The sequence below is a fragment of the Athene noctua genome, chromosome 4 (genome assembly GCF_965140245.1).
Source record: "Athene noctua chromosome 4, bAthNoc1.hap1.1, whole genome shotgun sequence".
Classification (NCBI taxonomy): domain Eukaryota; kingdom Metazoa; phylum Chordata; class Aves; order Strigiformes; family Strigidae; genus Athene; species Athene noctua.
In genome coordinates, this window is record NC_134040.1 from 10,360,858 (window position 1) to 10,381,312 (window position 20,455).

The 20,455-nt window shown below is 41.4% G+C and overlaps 1 protein-coding gene across 2 annotated transcripts in view; it reads left to right on the forward strand.

Moving 5' to 3' along the window:
• Positions 1-5,785: 5,785 nt before the first annotated feature.
• The window catches only part of FAM193A (family with sequence similarity 193 member A), a 78,956-nt gene continuing 64,286 nt past the window's right edge, over positions 5,786-20,455 (forward strand). For both annotated transcript variants that reach the window (XM_074904403.1, XM_074904404.1), the window contains exon 1: positions 5,786-6,297. In XM_074904403.1, the coding sequence (XP_074760504.1) occupies positions 6,025-6,297 (273 nt within the window). In that variant the 5' untranslated portion in view covers positions 5,786-6,024. The remainder of the gene's footprint in view (positions 6,298-20,455) is intronic.

Sequence of the window (20,455 nt, forward strand, 5' to 3'; positions counted from 1 at the left end):
TTCTGACCCAATGGGCAGAACCAACCCAAAATGCTGGGAGACCTCTCAGTGAATGGCTGTCAGTGCTTAATTTTAAGGGTTATTGGCAATAATGACAGAAGGAAAAGGCAGAGGAGGGCAACATCCCTGGTGATCGTGGCCTTGAGAGGGAGTGGAGAGCCTGGGCTCCTCAAGGCATAGAGCTGGCTGGGCAGGCAGGACTGGAAATGGTGAGCAAGGAAACTGCTGCTGTATTTTCCTTCTGTGAGGGGACTCTGTGAACAGAGAAGATCACAATATGGAAATATCCTCTTCACTCCCCCAGCACACCAGCAAAGCTCTGAATGTGTAGGTTAACACTTATGCTGAAAGGTGGAAATTGGATTTTCTTTCAAAACTCTAGCTGAGAGACTAAACTTCATTCCCCATACAATTTATTTCAAGGGTTTGGAAGCATTTGAGGGCAGACTTGTCCGAGCCACTCTGCTTCACTCTGAACTGCCACTGGTATTGCTGGTAGGACATCCCCCAGCTGTTTGCCAGCAACCTGCAGGTAAACCTTTTCCTACATACAGGAATGTTCTCCTACATACATGTATGTCATGCTCTCGTTAGGAAAAACTGGAACCAGTACAGTCTTACCTGCGGTCTTATTACTGATGTGCAAAATGTTTCTTTGCAACTGTTTCAGTAGGCAACAAGGGACAGCAATGCGGCTTTTTAATGCAGAAAGACACCATTTTTCATTATGTAAAATGTCAGTTCACAGAGAGCAACATTACATGACATAAACCATATTTCAGTGGCCAGAATTAAGCAATGCTTTATAAAATGCAGGCTATGTTTCAAAAGACATTCTTCTGAACAGGCTGAATCTACTCTGAGGGGGGAAAGTTGAGAATCAAATGAATATTGGGGAAAAAAATGCTGAATTAAGATCAGTTCAGTAGTCACACACATTCTAGCATTCCCATTGTAAGAAACAGACTTTTACCCAGTTCATTTACTGAGGTATTCAGAAGGAAAAAAAAAAAATAAAAAAAAAATTGCTTTTCTGCTTCTGCATTTATGGTTTGTAAGTTCAGCACAACACAGGAGTCCTCCAGCGCTGGCACTCTGAGCAACAACCCATGAATCACACATCTTCTCAGCTACAGCAAGTACCAAGTCAAGGTTTCCCTGTGACATTGTTCTCCAGGGCGGATGGTCTGAAGCAAGTCTGACCTTCTGCAAGAAGTCTGTGCTTATGACTTTAAAGAACACATTGTTTAAGGACCAGTGAAGATTGTCTAGAAAAAAAAGGCAATAATCATAAAGCCAAAGAGATCATAAAGCTCCATAAATCAAATTTTATTATACAAAATGTGAGATTCCTTTTCTTTTGCTCTAAACCTCTTCAGCATTAAAGTTTCCTCAGCTGAGGCATCTCTCTGCGAAACAAATTCCAGAGAGATTAGGTGAAACTGTCTTGGGCCATCTAAAGGAAAACCTGTGGTCCTTTGCTTTACAGAAAGGCTTGATAGAAGAAAGACGTCGCTTGCATCATTCTTCAGTTTAGTCCCACCAAGCAATCAAAAACTCTCTCAACCAAAGCCAATAAACTGATGACCTTATCCTGAAAACATTTTCTTTCTTAGAAAAGGAGGAGTGCCTAGGACTCCATGAAGGCCACCCAGGAAATTGTCAACATCCAGTGTAAATAGAAGGAGCTCAGATACTCTGGCATTGTATATGAGAACTGGAGGCAAAGCTGATTAAAAGGTACTCTGTGTCAGTTTGTAATCATGATACTATTGCTGTGTGACCTCCAGGTGCTTTCCCAAAGAGTGGTGGGGCGTGAGTTTGGTATGCAGATCATGAAGGGGTTCTCTCACTGTTACAATGATCTTTAAATCAAAGTGATAGAAATGTAAGGCTAGAAGAGCCCTATCTAGTCCTCATGCCATGTTGTGGCAAGGTCCAGTACTTCAGGTCCTCTTAACCTAACGTGTGGAAAAAACAGAACAGCCTCTGGAGGTGAACATCATGGACCTCTAATGCCACAGCCCCTGTCAACACTCACATGAGATGAAGTGTCTGGGCTCAATATTTTCTAAGTATTTTCACTTATGTATAAATACATCCTTCCCTTTACCCACACATGTGCATGTTCACTCTCCTGCAGAGAAGCCTTTTAGAAAAATGAACTTGCTATTAAAATGACAGCTTGTTGGACAGCAAAGACAAATTAGTGCTAGTTGCAGAATAATTACATTGACAAATTGCTTGAGTTGTATAACGTTAATGTCAGTGAAAAGCCCCAGGTCCTCCGTAAAACTGTAGCAGTATGGCAAAAATGGAGAGAAACCAAGACTCCAAAGAAAGTTTTTGAAATGTAAACAAAACAATAGTTCTGTAAATCAGGGTAATTACAGAATGGTGGGGAACAGAAGGACAGCTTTAAACTCTTCTCAGAGCTGCCTTGCATGTGAGTTGCTCCTCTGACTTCAGTCTATTGCGAATGTCACCAAGTAGCACTTTGCAGAATTGGAAACTAAATGTGTAATTAAGATCCCCTTGCAATTAAAGAAACCATAACTTCTAACCTCCCCGGCACAGAGACTATTATTTCAAGAACAGTAATGATTAGCAGATCCCTTATTTTTTACTTGAAGTTATAACAACAGTTAGGTGTATAGATTCCTTACATCATCCTGTGTGCAACAGGAGACCAGAACAAATATTCCAGTGAGGCAGTAAAACCATATTGAATTTTCTCAGCCACCTCAGCATCTTGAAGGCAGATCTTGAAGGTAACTGTGACCTATACAACTCTCCATACAGCCTTTTATTGACTTCATGGCTCACAGAGAAAACTACAGTGCTGCTCAAACTGGGCTGGTTCAAAGGAAGAGCATGGGAAAGCACCACAGTGATCTGCACTGTTTATGCAGTGAGTTTTTATATATGTCCTTCTTGGAAAATTTGAAAAATTTTCAGAGTATAAATAATTTTTCCCTCAAAGGATTCTGAAGAGCAATGCCACACTTTAAATTAACAATGAGGTAAATCAAAATTAGTTTGTTCAAATAACTGAGTTTATTTTCTTAGGGATGAGGTGGAACATTTTAAGTAATTTCATTCAAGTAAGGGCAAGAAACTTAGTTGTAGGTCTTCACAGCAGTCATATTAATTTCCTCTCCCTTTTGCTTCAGTTCATACGAATGTTCAAATCCACCACCATAGTGTCAAGTTCATTTCTAAAACAACCTACTGGCTCAGCAGCTAATTGTAAGTTAAAACCAAGGTATGGTAGCTGAGTTCAGTACAAAACCATAAAAGTACTTAATTTCCCTGGGTACTAGTATTTACATGCAGGTTTAATAAAAGACCCTGACCTGCACAGTTTATAAAAACTTACCATCCTGCACTGTGAATTTTCTTTAATATTGAAGACTGGATTTAAAAAAAAAAAATCATCTGAAAGGCCCTTATTTTCTGAAGTGTGAAAGGAAAACATTTATGTTTCTATAATGAGAGTATGGGAATTAAATGCTGTGATGTCAGTCTAAGTAGTATTACTTTAGCTTCTGTATGGTTGAGTGATTTTACTATAATAGTTTCTCATAATAAAGCTTTCTATCTGTAATACATAGAGGATAGAGAGACTGACAGAGCTGTAATCTTTCTTTCAGAAGCATAGTGTTAAGTGAACAGGGGCCAAGTGAAAGTATAATTCTGAAAGGAAGATAACGATGGCCCTATATAAGGATGAAATAAGACGTGTCACCATTTCAAGTGAAAGATATTAGCTCTGAAACAATGCTATATATTAGATAAGAGATGTCACATGAAGTCAACTTCGAACTTATACTACAGGTCTAGAATTTGTTTGTGGCAAAAGGCTGCATGCAGCTGTGTCAGTTTTGTATAGCCCCTACCCTTGCCACTGCAATTTGCTGTTTATGCAGCGCTGTGAGTGCTGAGCATTGAGCACGTTTATGAAGACTAGGGCCCTGCCCCAAAAAACTCACCATTTACTAGACCACAGAATGAACAAACATGTTCTCCTGGTTTCACAGCTGCCTGCGTGTACATGCAAAGCTCTTCCATGTGTACCGAGGCAAACTAAGCCTGGTACAGCTTCAGCATGGATGGTAGCTTCTACTGGTGCTGCCAACTACTCATCAGACCACACTGAAATTAGTGTCTTCTTCCATTTCTCTCCCAAAACTCCTGAGCTGTCTCTTTTCCATGACCTTTTAAGTGTGTATGGTCACCGGTGAATGAAAGGCAAATACAGCAGTGGCCCTTAACTCTACTCTGACCCACCATTGCTACTACACAACACCACCAAAATTTTAACAGAATCACAGAATCATTCAGGTTGGAAAAGACCCTTGGGATCATCGAGTCCATCAGCCCTACTCTACAAAGTTCTCCCCTACACCATAACCCCCAACATCTCATCTAAACGACCCTTAACCACATCCAGGGATGGTGACTCCACCAATCCCCCTGGGCAGACTATTCCACTGTCTGACCACTCTTTCTGTGAAAAAATTTTCCCTAATGCCCAGTTTGAACCTCCCCTGTTGGAGTTTAAAGCCATTCCCTCTTGTTCTATCACTAATCACCCGTGAGAAGAGACCAGCACTAACCTCTCTACAATGTCCTTTCAGGGAGCTGCAGAGAGTGATGAGGTCTCCCCTCAGCCTTCTCCTCCTCAAACTGAGCAGTCCCAGCTCCTTCAGTCGCTCCTCACAGGATCTGTTCTCCAGGCCCTTCACCAGCTTCGTTGCCCTCCTCTGCACTCACTCCAACACCTCGATATCTCTCTTGTATTGAGGTGCCCAAAACTGGACACAACACTCCAGGTGTGGCCTCACCAGTGCAGAGTACAGGGGGACTGTCACCTCCCTATTTCAGCTGGGGTTACACTGCAGTAAGATTTTATACATCCATAAGTTATTACCAGGTCTAATATGGTTGTGTCTATCATTTTTATATCACCCCACCCAGCCACGTCGAAGCCCAGCGCTACACCACGGCATCTCTCCGGGGCCCATACACTGTGGAGAACAACCTGGGGAAGCGATGGCAGCAGTGGTTTATAATCCGCTACCAGATGATGGTGGTAGGAGGAGCAGCCCGGCCTAAACTTGAGGCTGCCACCTCAGGCACCTGCTGGCCTCAGAGGCAAAGGCCTCAGGGTGCTTTCAGGGCCCTCAGCCACCAGCCCGAGAGGGGTAACCTCCATTTTCAGTCTGCCCTGCCCGGGATTTGAGAGGGGAAGGCGGTGATTTGGGGGGAGGCTGCCAAAGCAGCCTCATATTGAAGTGCTACGTTCTCTCAGAGCGGCGGGTGGGCTACGGCCCCTTCCGCGGGGGCTTGCCCCCGCGGAAGGGGCCGTAGCCCACCCGCCGCTCTGAGGAAACGCGTCCCCTGGCGCCTCGCCCCCCTGAGGGAACAGCGGGGAGCTGCGGTCCCTTTAAGACGCGAGGGCGCGCGTCACGTGGTGCTCGCCGGCTCTCGGGCGGCGGTGTAGTCCCTTGACCGGGGTGGCAACGTCGGCCGGCGGGGCTAACGGCGGCGGCGAGGACTACAACTCCCAGCGGCCACCGCGCGGACGGGTGAGCTAACCGGCCGCGCCCGTGCGGGCCTCGCGGTGCACGCCGGGAGTTGTAGTCCACCGCCCCCCTCGGCGACGGGCTGTGGCGCGGTGCGGAAACTACGTATCCCAGCGTGCCCCGCGGGGCGGGTTCCCGTCAGCGCAAGGGGGAGCCCCCCGACGTAAAGGGGGATCACTTTCCCCTTGTGTCCGCCATATTGGACGGTAACTCTGGTCAGCGGCGCTGGGGCCGAGGGAGTCCCCGTGGCCGTGACAGTCGGTGCGCTCCGCTCCTCGGCGCCTGGGGTAGCCCGTGCCCCGGCCCTACCCGTCCCCTCCGCTCCCGGGCGCTCGCGGCGGCCCCGCGCCCCTTCCCCTCCTCCTCCTTCTTCTTCTCCTCCTCCCTCCCCCCCCCCCTCCCCGCTCCCTCCTCCCTTGCCCGGGTGTCAGGCACGATGAGTCCGGCCGACGCCAAGCGCGGAGCCAAGCGCCGGAAGAACAAGCGGGGCGGCGGCCTCAGCAGCACCGGCGGGCCGGGACCCAGCGGCGGCGGCGGCGCCGGCGGCCTGGGCAAGGCCGGGGCGGCGGCGGGAGCGGCCCCTCTGCGGGCTGCGACCCAGGCGGCCGCCGCCTCGCCGAGCGCGGTGGGCGGCCTGCTGACAGCGCCGGCGACGGCCGCCGGCAACGGAGCCCTGGGCGGCGGCGGGGCCGCGGCGGGACACGGCGAGGTGAGGAGGGGGCGCCAGGGCGGGCGGCGGTGACATCCCGCTGCGGCGGGCCCGGCACACACCCACCCGGGCGGGCGGTGCTGGCAGCCGGGGGGCGGCCGCCGCGCCATCCGCTCTCTCCTCCTGCCCTTTTCGACGGGTGCGGGCCCCGGGGCCTCGGCGGGGCGGGGGAAGCGAGTGCTGGGCCCCTCGCAGCGGCCGGGGGCCGCGGCGCTGCCCGGCGTGGCGCGGCAGTGGGGCTGGGCAGTGTCCTCGGCTCCCCACCCTTTGTGGGGGAAGGGCAGCGCAGGCTGCTCGGGGCCGTGTCGTTCGGGGGTTTCTGCTGAAATCCCGGCAGGAGCCAGCTCCAGGATCCCCATCCTTGGGGGTCTTCGGACTTGGGCCCCACCTTAATGCGGGAGCTGTAAGAAATAGGCGGCCGGGCCTTGAAAAATCAAAAATATACCTTTGTGTATTTTTTTTTTTCCTATTAATATTGGAGCCCTTTTTTGCAGTAGACAACTTCGTTAGGCACAGAAGGTTCATTGTAGCTTGGGCTGTGGTTTGCACTCTGGTGCCTCAGAATAATTTAGATCTTTTACATTATTTCATAATGTAGTGAAATTTGTTGGAAGCCGATTGTGTGGTTTAGTTGGTCTTTTTTTAAGAAAAATTGCTCAAGCATTAGGCCTTTTAAAAGGTATACTACTGGCTCAAGTGACAAAAAAGTAAATAAGTTTATGTTCCTTTCTCATATAAAGGTTACCCCAGATTTTTTGTTATCTACACAAAGCTTGCATTTAGGTATCATATTTACAAAAGCATTTCCTGCTGACAGCATCTTTAGACTTCCATGTGTATGTCATACAGCCTGCTCCGTTTCCTCTCTAACTCTCATAAACTTGTACACGTGAGGGGGAAATAGAAAAAAAATAGCTTTTGTGATGTAGGGTCTCTGAAATACCATGATGTAACAAATGGGGTTTTTTTTGTTCTCCTTGTAATTTTGTGCCCATCTGTTTTGCTAGGTCAACAAGTAATTTGATGCTTGTAGATTAACTTCTTTCCCCCCATCCCCCTGCCTTTAAATTTTGTCTTTCTGTGCCCTCATACTTGGTTACCCAAAATCCACAGAGTTTTAGATTAATCATTTTTGTATGTCTGTTCTAATTTGACACTTCTTTCAGGCATAATTTCCTTTTGGGACAGTAACCCTTACATGATTTAGATATCCAGAATGATGTGCATAATGGCAGAGAGGTGTGCAGGTTTTTATTTGTAACTTTGCAAGTCATCACTAAACTCTGTTCTAGTTAAACCTCTATCAGGAAGATACATCTTGTTTTGTTTTACATTTTAGATTGCAAGTTCTTCCAGGCACAGGTTCCTAGATATTGTTGGAATAAACATGATAATGCCAAGGGAAAGAAAGCAAGCAGTGGAGTGATATGTGGAATGGGGCATTGATGTGATTCAAATAGTGAAGGCTCCACTATCCCTGAACTTTTGATCTGTTTGTGTCTTGTGGTTATGTGTAGTCGAGGACTTTGGCTCTAATCTAATCACACTGGATGAATTCTGAAATTTGTCTTGGAAGGACAACATCACAGCTAGTCTTTGTACTTGATGTTTCTTCTTTCTTTCCGACTAGGTACTTCCTAATCAAATTTCTCAGTCTTAAGGAGTCTTCACTTGGAAAGTAAAAGTCATATCTTCAAAATCAAATACAGTGTTTTGGCACTAAATTTCTGGGAAAATACTTCTGTGTATTACGTGTACTGATACATTATTCATACTCTTATAAGTGTGCACAACATGCTATTTCGAATGCATTTGTAACTTTGTCTTAATTGATCTTTTTTGCTTGTACTCCTGGATGTCTATGCATTTTGTCAAATGTTTCCATTTCACTTAACAGTGTAGTGCAAGTGATTCAGAAGACTGATAGACAAACAAGGAATTAAGAAGTTGGTTGAATAGATCAGTTAGTTAAGCTAGAATAGATCTTCAACGCACACCTTATTTTATCAAACAGTAAGCATAGTAGAATTAGATTTTGAGGATAGATAAATCCCTGTGCTCAGTTTCTGAAAGGTAAATGCTTGCACTCTGTAATACTCCTTTAAAGTTGGTGTTACTTCCTCCATACTGGTTTCAGTGACCTTTTTCTTGACATTTTCAATACCTTTCCAATGGTGGTGACATATGAAAGTTGCTACTGCTTGCTTCAAAGATGAAATCTTAAAGTATCATTACATGACTGTTACTTACATGAATATGTGATCTCCCTAATGGTTAATAATTTGCTAGTTAAGGGTACATGGTCAAAACAAGACTTCGTTCTTTGAGTGAAAGACTAGCATATGTTTTTTCTGGATTAAGTTGAGAAGGAAAACTGTGTATTTTATATGACTGATCACTTGTAAATTAGGTGCAATATTTGTTTTGCCTGGATGGAGAGTAAGCAGCGCACTAATAGCTGTAAAGTGGTAACCAGAGTTGCTACACTTTCATCTTACACAGAATATTGTAAAGTTCCTGTTAGTGGGTAAGAGAAGTCATCAGCCAATTGTCTGCTGGACAAACTTGAATGTTTAATCTCTGATAATATATAAAATAGAGAAACCCGATGATTTTTGTATTTGCTGCACGGCATAATGTTTTCTTCTTGTTACCATGATTTCTGCTTCCAGCTTTTGTCACTTCCCTGGTTTTAGGGCATCCATTCTGAATGTGGTGGGCACATCCTTCTACTAATGTTCTCTTACATCCTTCTTCCAAAACTTGTCTAAAATATAGAGTGAAGCAGGATGTTGATGGAGTGATCCCTTATATGTTTCATGTTCTTGTGTGTCAATAATAGTTCAGAATGATGTATACTTTCAACGTGCTTTATAAAAACAGGTTGAACAGAATTTAAAAAGGGCTATATTTATGGTTGAAACTAAAAGCACATGTGCCAGTATTGAAATTCTAGCTAAGCCTGTTAGAACTAACAAATATATTTTAATTGAGGTTTTTATACACCTTATCTTGAGGGGTTTTTTAAGACTGTAGGCTAAGTTCTGCATTAGAATACATGCTAAGTCTTGTTCTGGGATGCAAGTGGGCAACTCCTAATGGAATCTTCCTGGAAGCTACGTTGCCCCATGCACATGCTTTATAGCATCCAAATTCATCCTCTCTAGCACTATGATATGTTTTACAATTGATAGTGGAATCAAGGATGCTTTGGCAGTGTTTCAGTGCACGGGAGTATCTCGGTTTTAGAAACCTGTAGCTGTGTTGAGTTATTGGAAACAAAGTTAGTGAGTTGTGTGGTGCTGCTGCAGGACTTCCCTAGGATTTACATTTTTTTTCTCACAAAACTATTTACAGCAGTGTTACAGAGTGAAGAGGTACGTATCCTATAAATAATAGTAATTTATAACCATAAAATAAAATAAACATTTAGGAGTTTAATGTATATATTTGAAGAAATAGATCTTGCTTTCTGTTATTTTTGGTTTTGCTTTTTAATTCAGTAGTGCATTGCGTCTGGCCTTCATAATTTGATCCTATAAATTTTTGACTGACAGTTGGATTATTGATGCTGTGAGATGTATTTGATTATCAACCACTGTATAACTCATAAATATACTGGAGCAAAATTGGCTGTTCCTTATCTTCAGGTGTTTTGGGGTGAGGAGTTTTATGTCGGTGGCTGATCAGCCACAGTTGTAGTTTTTGTTATAGGCCTGACCTTGTGTTATTAAGTGGAATAATTTAGTAGCCATTTTACAGTGCTGTCACTTGCATTTTTCAAAGTATTGTTTGTCTGTCAATTGTAGTAATGTATTAAATCTTCTTACATGAGAGCTGTCAGTTTTAGAATTTTCATCAAATATTTCACTGGGCTATTTCTTTATTACGAGATACTGCTTTTTAAATGGGAGATTCTATACATAGGAGACCATACATTGCCACCTTTTAGACCATTTTTTTTAGCAGCTTTGAAGATCTTTGCATTTTACTGATATCTGTGCTTGATTTGTTGTTTGAGATTTTCCCTTTTTTCTCTTCCCCCTCCATGATTCAAACATTCAAAAGAAATAGTATACAAAAGAGGAGCTTTGTCAGGAACTCAGAAGTTCAGCAAATAGCTAGCTTTTGTACTTTTGTGTTGGGCCTCCTCCTGTCTAAAAGCAAACTTATTTTGGCCATTTTTTTTGTCAAGGTTCAGGTAAACTAGAGAAATTCCAATAAATAGAAGTATTGTTACTTCTACTCCTCAGGCTGAGAAAGCAGGTACTTCTAAACACTCATAACACTTACTCAGTGAAAAATAAGTCTTTTTGACAGTCTGGTAGCATATTTGTTCCTCTGACTAAATGCAGGGGTGTTCGTTTTTTTGGTGGGTTTTTTTTTTTGAGACATGCAGTCCCTGCCCTGAAGAGCTTATGCTCTGCTTATTTTTTTTTAATAAAAGGAGATGTAACAGAGTAGGATAACATTATTAGGATTGGGTTTAGGTGGTATTGGTTGAGTTAACTTCCTAATTTAGAAAGAGAATCTATTGTGACTTAAATGAGTCTTAACTAGAACATTTCAAACTTTAAAACAAGCTTAATAGTTGCATAGCATTCACATTAACAGCTCTTTCTTAGATTCTTCCTGTGATCAGTTAAGACTAATAGATCTGAGACCACAGGCACAAGTATTAGTGGTTTGTTCAGATCTTGTAATACTGCTCCTGGGAAGTGTGTGTCTGTGTGTACTCATGACCTTGACGTATATCCAATCCCTGCGCACTCCATTTCTCCCCCACCTCCTGCACCTGCTCTATCATGGTCAATTGATAATGAGAATAATCTGTTGTGAATTGTTAAATGAAACATGTGGAAAGTGTGTCCAAAAAAAAAAGACATCTGGTTCAGTGGTGTCTAATCTACTAGTACTAGCTAGGCTAACTATCCTCCTATGGCTTTGTTATGAGACATTTGATTCTGGGTGTGAAGGGAAAGTGTTGGTTTTTTTTTTTTCCTTGCTGTATTGTTTGCAAAATGGTTGAGAGAGATTGAGAGAAATGTTTTACTCTTAAAAAAAATTTTAAAAATGTAGTGACTCCCTTCCCCTCCAAACTTTTATTTCCTGCCTGTGAAAATGAGACCTCATTGATTTAATTTGGAACTAGATTATTATGAAAAGTTAGTTCTGAAATAGGTGCATATTGATGAGACTATTCGGGGTTCTTGTCCAGTTTTTGTCCTGCAGTTTTTTTGATCCCAAGCAGTACCTGAAGCTTCATTTGGATATCTGATACCACATTATTTTTTGGTTGTGGCATTTATCATTTTGTAGTGGTATCCCATCTTGAGGGGAGCCCTTAGATCCTTTTTCCTTTACAGTCTGTGTAAGGAAGGGATTCAGGCTTCCTTTCCTTTCTTCTTGCCTGGTAAGGTAAGCTGTATGAATGTGGAAATTCAGTTTGGTGTTGTTTGGTGCCTACAGGACTGATGTATGTGTGGTAAGGGTGGTGGTCCTTAACAAATACACATCTGCTGTAGATGTATTGTGGAGAAGCTATTAGGAGAAATAACTGCAAAATAAACTTGCTTTGTTTAGGATGTACAGGGCTTTGTGGATGTGCTAGGCCGTGTTCCAGGTTTATATGGATCTGGGTAATCAAAGAAGATTTAATATTTGTCAGGGCTTCTTTACTGGTGGGAAAGGAGGTCATATATCCTCTTTTATTAAGGTAATGAAAACAGTTCCTACATTTTCCTTTCTTGTGGTAACTTTTTTATTTTAATAGTGACTGAGGTAGCTTTGGGCTGCTCTGTTTGAGAAAGAGTATTCCATAATGTGAAATTTTCCTAGGATAATTAAACAGAAGGAAAAAATTTATTTAAATGGATAGAAGAGTGCTGCAGTTCAGTTCTCTTTCTTTGCTAATATCTTAATCTACAAGGTCCAAATTTCTTGTGCTGCAAATAAAGAGTTCAGCTGGGAAATGGCTTTTATGATGCTGTTCTTAATGTTATTATGGGAACTGCCCAAATTGAGGCTTGTCTGAGAATGCAGTAAAATAAACAGGACATTATTTTTTTGACATGAGAAATACTTAATTTTATATTGTAAAAATTCATGGCAGCCTATGACATTACTGACCTTTACCTCCTAGCTGTTTGAGGAAACACACCAGAAATAGTATTAAAGATAGGTCTGAGCAACATAGTATTTTTCCTGAAGTGTATATTTTCTTTTTCATATTTTTTCTACATGTTTTTTAATATAGAATGTACAGCTGCCTTAGTGGTGCAGAGGTTAGTTTGAGCACTGTTTTACGAAGTAGATTTTAGGGGAAAAATTAATGAGGTTGCCTGTGAGCCTGTTTGACTGTGGAACTGAAGTTGTTCATGTTGGTTGGGTGATAGTGCTAGAGAAAAACGTTCTTGGAGTGTGAACTTTAACCATGTTCTTAAATAATCAACTTACCTTTTGTTGTACAGGCCACAAATGTAGTCCTCTCCATCTCAAATTTCTTGTAACGATAGAACACACTTAGGCATCTGAGAGGGAAGTGCTCCTGTTTTGCATCACTGTAGAGTGGCCACCTCTTTCCACTCTGTTAAAGGAAGCCTTGAGGAGCTTCGCTACAAGCTGAGTGCCCAGAGTTGGATAGTATGAAAAATCTCTGCAGGAGGCCATGCTTAGCCTATGCTTGTCTATTCAGTTATGGCTTTTTCCTTGAAAGAAAAACCAAACCCAAACCAGCTGGAGCTCAGAAGGGTTGAGATGAGTGACCCCCTGTGTCATTTCTTAAAACTGAAAGCATAGCTTTGCTCATTTATATGGAGGAAACAGAAGAGTGACTCCACTATGCATTTCTTGGAAGAAAAGCTCTGAGCACTTCCATGAAACATTGCTGTGCAGTCTCTTCTCAGGGCTAGAGAAATAAAACAGAATAGGTTGCAAATGCCTCTGTTGTGTTACTTACAGTGGAATGCCACAAAGTAAGTCCTCATGCACAGTACATCTTTACAGTAGTCCCCCTTTAACACGTTGATCTGTTGAACTGGTTTGTAGTAGCTTTGTCAAGTGTTTGCTTCTGAAGGAACTTCAAAAACATGAGACCACAGTCATCCAGGTAAACAATTTTTTACAGGGTTACAAAAGTCAGTATTTTGAAGTCCAGAGCTTTGGACTGCCTTGATCTAGAGCAGACTTGGCATGTGGGCTTTAGGGTTTCTTGTATGATCTCATCTTCTACTCATTTTAGAACCTGGCTGTGAGAGGTGAACTGCTGGCGGTGCAGGAGGGGCCAGGAGCCCTCCGCTGCAGTAGGCAGCGAGGACCAATTTCTGGGAGTGTGCATGGATGGCAATTGCTGGTAGAAAAAGCTGCTGGTTTTATTTTTTTTAACTGCTTTGGCAGCAGTTCAGTGGTCTGTGTTGAGCTGTGAACAGATGGAGGATGTGATCAGCTGTTGGGGCAGTATTTGCTGCTCTAAATAGCTCTTCCTTGTCTTCTCCAGGAAGAGGTAGCAGAGTGGATAGAAGTGTCCAGGGTGGCAGCCCAGGGGACTTCACTGTTCTAGATCTAAATCTTCAGATGCTCATCTTTATTCTTCTAGGTATTAATTATGCCTACGCTATCAAAAGTGTTAGTTTAGTCATAGCTTGCATTGCAATGTCAGCTTTGCTCACTTTGATCCATAAGTCAGTTGTTGCTCTTTTTGGAAATAACAGCTTCTCTGCTTAAAAGTTAAAGCAAAACCAAGCAGTGCAGAGAACTGGACAGTGGTTTATGTCCCAAATCTGTGAATATGCTTTCTGAAGGTTGTATATAAATATATGCATCATTATCATAGAACTCTAGTGATTGGTATCTGTTTATTAAATATTATATGGCTGATATGTTAGCTACACTAATTAAATCCAATAGTTGTTCTGTAAAAATGTAAAGGACTCCACAGATCCATAACTATCTAGTTTTCTGAATTAGGAATGTAAACACTAGCAACTTAAGTCTCTGCTAAGGCTTTTAGTACTTAGCCTTCTGTGGACAACAGTGAAATAAATAAGAGGTGTTTCTGTGTAGTTTTCTTTTTCCCTCTCCCTTAAGGTCTCACTCGCCTCCTTTAGGAAATTTGCAAGCATCGCAGAAGTACCAGCTGAAATTACTCCCCAAAGAGGGTATTGGAGAGTACAGCATCAGAAGCTGAAAGAGGTTTACAGTAATGGGAATCTCATTTAGTTATAACACTCAGACAGCTGTTGGGAAGGGGGGAAAAATGCATATGGCATGTTGTGTTAGGAGCATCCATCTACCGAGCCAGCTTTCATTTAAAATTGGTTCTCTAAGCTAATCGATGATCTGGATTCATGCTAGTAATCTGCCTGTCAGGTGGACTTAGCACAGCTGTGTGGTAGCATGGCTGTCCAGCTTCTGCCAGAGCTGGTGCATAATAACTCAGAGTTTGTGTTCAGCCATGTCCATCAAATGTCCTTTCTGTAGCACCACAGCCAACTAACTATTTAGGAGCTATAAACCTGGATATTTGCCAATTAGACTGACATCCAAACAAGACCCTGAAACACTTGTATTTAACAAAATACTGCTTTCTCAGGGGCTGGTCTTTTTTGGTCTACTTTTATTCTCCCCATCTGTCAGAAGAAACAGGTGGCAATTACATATCTGGTAAGAGAAGTCTGTGGTTAGTGAATGAGGATGATGTCTTTGGAAGGATAGAATAAGACTAAAATGGCTTTTTCTTTCCTCTTGGATGGTGTAGAAGATGAGTTAATGTGGATAAGGAGAGAAAGCTGTAAAAGAGCAAGCATTATTGATGTTACATGAAATGTGCTTAGCCTTTTGAAATGGGCAAGTCAGTTCATGAAAGAAAGACTCTTGAACATATTAACTGAGCATGACATTATGTAACTTTTTTTAATTTGACTAATAAGTTTTGGTCATGTCCTTCATAGGTTTTGAGTATGTCATTAGTGACATCTAAAACTTTATTATATCAGCATTGTAAGGTGAGGGAAAGAAAAGGCTGTCAATTGAATTCTTCTCATGGAAAAAGTCTATTAATGCAAGCCATGACTCTTTAAAAATCTATGTGTTTCTTTATTAGGGCGTATCTCATTGTGTGTAGTGCTGAAATTGGTTGGAAACTGCATTAAATGTAAGGTACACGTAATGGTCTACAAAATGCTGTAAGGCTCTACCTTGACTCCGGTTCTGCTTTAAGCTTTGTGCTGTCAGACTGCATCAATGACAGCTCCTTTACAAACAAAAGATGTGGCTTTAGGCAGGGGTGCCAGACATGAATGCACTCTGCCACCCGCTTCTTCTCTTTGAGGCTTTCTTCAAAGAGAGAGAACTAGTGCAAACAGCTGTATGTTGATGTGGTTGGAGTCAGTGCACTGACTGTGGGCGCTGCAAACTTCTGGATTTTTTTCTGTATTTTTGGACTAAAGTAATTTTGCTTTTAAACGATGATGATTATTTTTTTTTGAAAGCCAAAGCTTGTTTTCTCGCTGGTTTTTTTTGGTGGGGTTTTTCCTATGTGCAGAAATAGTAGCTTTAGCTCTGAGAGCGGAACTCTTCCAAAGCTGGGAACGTGGTGCTACCACTGAATTGTACACAAGGGTAGTTCACCTATTTTCTAATATTAAGTGGCTTTTTCCATTGATCTAGGTGCAACAAGCTGTGATGTAAAAATACCTTGAGTTCACATGTTTTTGTAGACAGACTTTGTTTGTGAATATTACAAGTAGTTACAGACCCTCTTTCAAATTCTATAACCATATTAAACCTAGTAGTTGACTATTCCAAACTTGCTGTGGGAGTATTGAACAGAGAAGGATGTGAGGCTCTGAATTTGGATGGCACTAATGTTGATGCAAGCCCAGAGACACTTTCATGGACAGATGTGTGAGTGAGATTGTGTGTGCATGCTTATACATGTGTGTGCATGTATCCAAGCTTTTTAAAACATGGCATTTTGAATGTGGATTAATGATGTTGCTATGTAAGTGTAGGCACGAAGTAAATACTTTGTGTGCATGTATGGTTTTTTATTAGAGCACATACTACTGCTGCTGATGGATAAAGAAGTGCCTGAGTAAATGTTCAAGGGTTCTTTGCCACACTGGGTCTCAGTGAAACCAGTCATTGGGAAGAGTTTGCTTTAAAAAGCAGTTCTAAGCCACAGTACAGTTTTGCCAGCCTTTAGTGTTTAATTGGTGTGGAGTTAATGACCAAAAGATTTCTTAATTGCCGTAATGCTTCCAGGCTGCTTATCTTCAATAAGCTGCTGCTAGAACAGATGGCAAGTTAGTGGTTTAGCAGTGGTTCACTAGAAGTTTTTCACCGCTTTATTTTAATGGCCATAACTTATCTATGCAGGTGTAGATAGTGTGTAGTTGAAACGGAAATATTCACTGGAATAGGCTTCAGATGAATTAAGGTTTTATTCTGTCACTCAGCAAGAGATAGAACACTCTTTTTACTGTCAGAAGAAACTTTGCAGTTTTATCTGTGTGATCATCTTATTTTATCTTTACTTCTTTTTCCTGGCTACTCCCAAGATTCATCTCCACTATACTGTCAATTCTCTGCTTCTTTTCAGGGAGTCTGCAGGGAATTGTACTGGTGTCTGCTGTGATTTGAGACAGCTTGCAGCAGCAGCCTGAAGATGACTGGTGGTTTGGTTCTTTTGTTAGTGTTATAACTGGCTAAGAGTCTGAACCACAGGAATTAAAGTGGACAAAATTAAACTTCCATAATTTTCAGATATACATTGCTTTTAAAAAATATTCTTATGCTTTCAATGGAAAAAAATTATAATGATTTTTCTCTGAGAACAGGCTACCATACTTATACAGCTATAAATTTGAAACCTTATGTAGGAGGAGGAAGAACTTTGCGCTGAGGAACACTGCATAGTAATGAAGTTAAATATTAATTATTATTTAATGTTTTTGGAAGTGATGCCATTGGCGACCTAGCTTTTTCAGAATTATGGGGAAATCATGACATTTATTCATGCATACTTTGAATATTATTTAGACTGCTTGTTGCATGTTCTTTAAACTTGACGGCTGTGTCTTATGCCTTTGTAATAAGAATGAGAAGAGTATTCTTTTGTCAATATTTAAAGTTACTCTGGGCATATATTTTCATTGCAAATCAGGTGGAAAATCTAGTGACTGCATAGTTTAAGGGATTGTTCTGGTCCCCGGGAATTAGTTAAAACATAACTAGTACTGGCCAAAACATTACTAGTAATGGCTTGTGGAAATTTATTCCTTAATACAAATAGAGCTTCCTAATAGAAGTCTGAATGTGTGCTTGCCTTTGTGGCTTTTGATGAAGGACATAAAAATGAGTATTTGCCTAAATGCGAAGCCAGTTCTGAAACAAATACCAAAGTCAGTGGGTTGCATCTTATGATGCTACCTGTTAGTGGGACTGCCTCATCCTCTCAGTCAGTAAGGTATTTCTGATGATTTGACAGCTAAGCTGAAAAAGTCTATGGTAGTCCATGTCTGTTTTCTATTAAAGCCTAGAGGATCCTAACTAGCATTATACCTCCCTTATATGGAAGACACGAGAAAAAATCCATTAAATACAGTTACACCCAATCCAGTTAATATTTATGATAATCCTGAGAAAGCCAACATCCCTATCATTCATGAGCATTTTGCATGAAGTCTTGGCTTGGCAAAATGGCTGATACATAGTGTGCAATGCAGATACTTGAGGTATTGCCCTAATATTAAAAAAAAATCCAAATAATTATATTTTTACATTTGAATTGTTTTCCTAAGTTCAGGATGAGTTCTTCTGATGAGAAAAGAATTTTCTATGGTTTCTTTGTGACTCATGTATTTCCTTTTTTTTTTTAATATCAGGAAGTTAGTCTTCACTGTTTGCTTGCGTTGTCCTATCTAACACATCTGCCACAAATATTCTTTTGTATAGTTTGCTTGAGTAATTTTAACTTTTTGAAATTACACGCAAAGTTTTTTTTGTAATGTTTGTATTGACTCATGATCAGCAAAAATCCCTCCATGCAGTGGAGTCTGCCTTTATTGATGGTTTTAAGGCTTTGTATTTATAACTAGTAAATTTTTAGTGTCCTTGTCTTAATTTTTTTCCATTGAAAGGTATTTTGTAGGGGGGCTGTCTGTGACATGAGAGAGTTTGGCTAAGTATAGGAATAATCTATTAATAAGTGTTAGTACGTGGTCAGGGAGGTGTTATGTCTGATGATTATTTCTTTTGTAAGTGTCTGCTTAGTGGGGTTTACTGGGGTTTAGTGAAGCACGAATCCCTTTCATTAAACCATGAGAGGATCACTGGAAGAAGATGTCTTTCTGGCACCTGGTGCGTCTGCCTCTCCAATGTTTTTGTGATTCTTCATTTCCTCTTAAGCAAAATTTGATCGACACTAGTGAACAGGGAGGAGGATGGCCGTAGCTCCTTTTTCTGGAAAGCCAGCCCTTTTTGTGGTCAGGCATCCTGATCTATTTGGCTTACCTGAAAGGAAATTACATTGGATAGGCTTACAACTCCACTCGAATGCCAGAAAATAGTGGTGGGAAAGGTATAAAGGATGGCTATGTGTCCCACTGCTACTGTCTGGATTTATCCTTCTAATTAGACTGTCTTTTTTCCATCTTCCTAATCACACTTCTACTTGTATGTTCGTGAGGGAGAGCATGCATTTGGGTAACTGATGAGCAGGCACTGAGCAGGCAGTCAGAGCAGAGCGGTGTACCAGGAGCTCCATAGCTACCAAGGAAGTTGAGCTTTGGCCCCGTTTTTTCTCTTTGTGAATTGTCTTAGGTAGACTCTACTGATTACAGTACTTTTAATCTTCTTTTAAAATATTAATGGACAACGGTATTGGTAATTATCTACCTTGATACATACTAAAAGGTAGATAATTTGTCTGAAAAATACAATTAATTTCTTTTATGATTGTTTGGGGGTTTTTTTGGTTTAGTGTGTTTTGTTTGGCTTTTTTGGTTGGTGGTGGTTTCTCTGTTTCCTTTTTTTTTTTTTTTTTGGTAAATTGCACTGTAGGAAGCAGACATAAATCCAAGCATCCATCTTCTAGAGTACTGCTCAGAACCATGCTAATTCAGCTATGCTCGCTTTACCTTTTAAATCTCATGCTAGCCAAGTAGTGAGACTTGCTGCTAGTCTAAAATAGCTGCTTACTCTGTACAAAAATGCCTTGCTATGGTCTGACTGAAACACCTGTCTTTAATTTCATTCTGTTACAAAGATATACTTCCTAAACAGGCCATGGTTCTTGTTAAAGAGTCCATTAGAACCTGGTGTTTCATTCTTGTGAAGGTACTTGTTATTGCCAGAGTTACCCCTCAACTTTCTTTGTCATAATCAAAACTCATTAGACTCTCAATTATTCTAAGCATGTGCACTTGGCTCTCAGGTAGTTCTTTGGTTTCTCCCATGCTTTTTAAAACTATCTCCCTCAGTTTGATACCAGAGCTGAATATAATATTCCAGAATCTCTTATCAGTGTTATAAAATCTTGACTTCAAGTTTCATTCCATCCTTGTTTTTATCTCATTCATGTATTTGTCTTCTGGCCAGTGGAGACAGCACTGATTATACTTGTGTCCTTGTTTGTCTAACCTGCTCTTAAAATGACCTTGTTGCTGAAGACTCCACAACCTCACCAAGCAGCCTTTGTCCTTAAATACTTTGCTGTTAATTTTCTGTTGCATAGAAATCTCCCTTACTGCAATTCAAACATTTTATTGCTTGTTCTGTTTGCTGTGGGTACAAAGAACTGACTCTTCTTCCCCTCAGTATTCTGATCTGTAAGTTTGGTGTCCCCCATTCTTTCAGCCTTTCCTGACAGGTAATATTGTCTGTGTCTGATAGTTGTTCTCTTGTGGCTTTTCTCCAGCTGTTCCTGTCTGGCTTGAAGACCTGTGTTCAGAATGAGTTGCAGTTGTCCCTCTGAGACTTACTGGAGCAGTATTAGGTGGAAGGATTATGTCATGTGTCACATAAGCTATACATCCCAAGGTAGCATTAGCTTTTTTCCAACAGTCTGACCTTGTTGACTCCTCTTTTGCATACAGTCACCTATGCCTATTTGGAAATTCATGGTAGTTCTATCAAGACTTTGCTTTTTAGTTTGGCT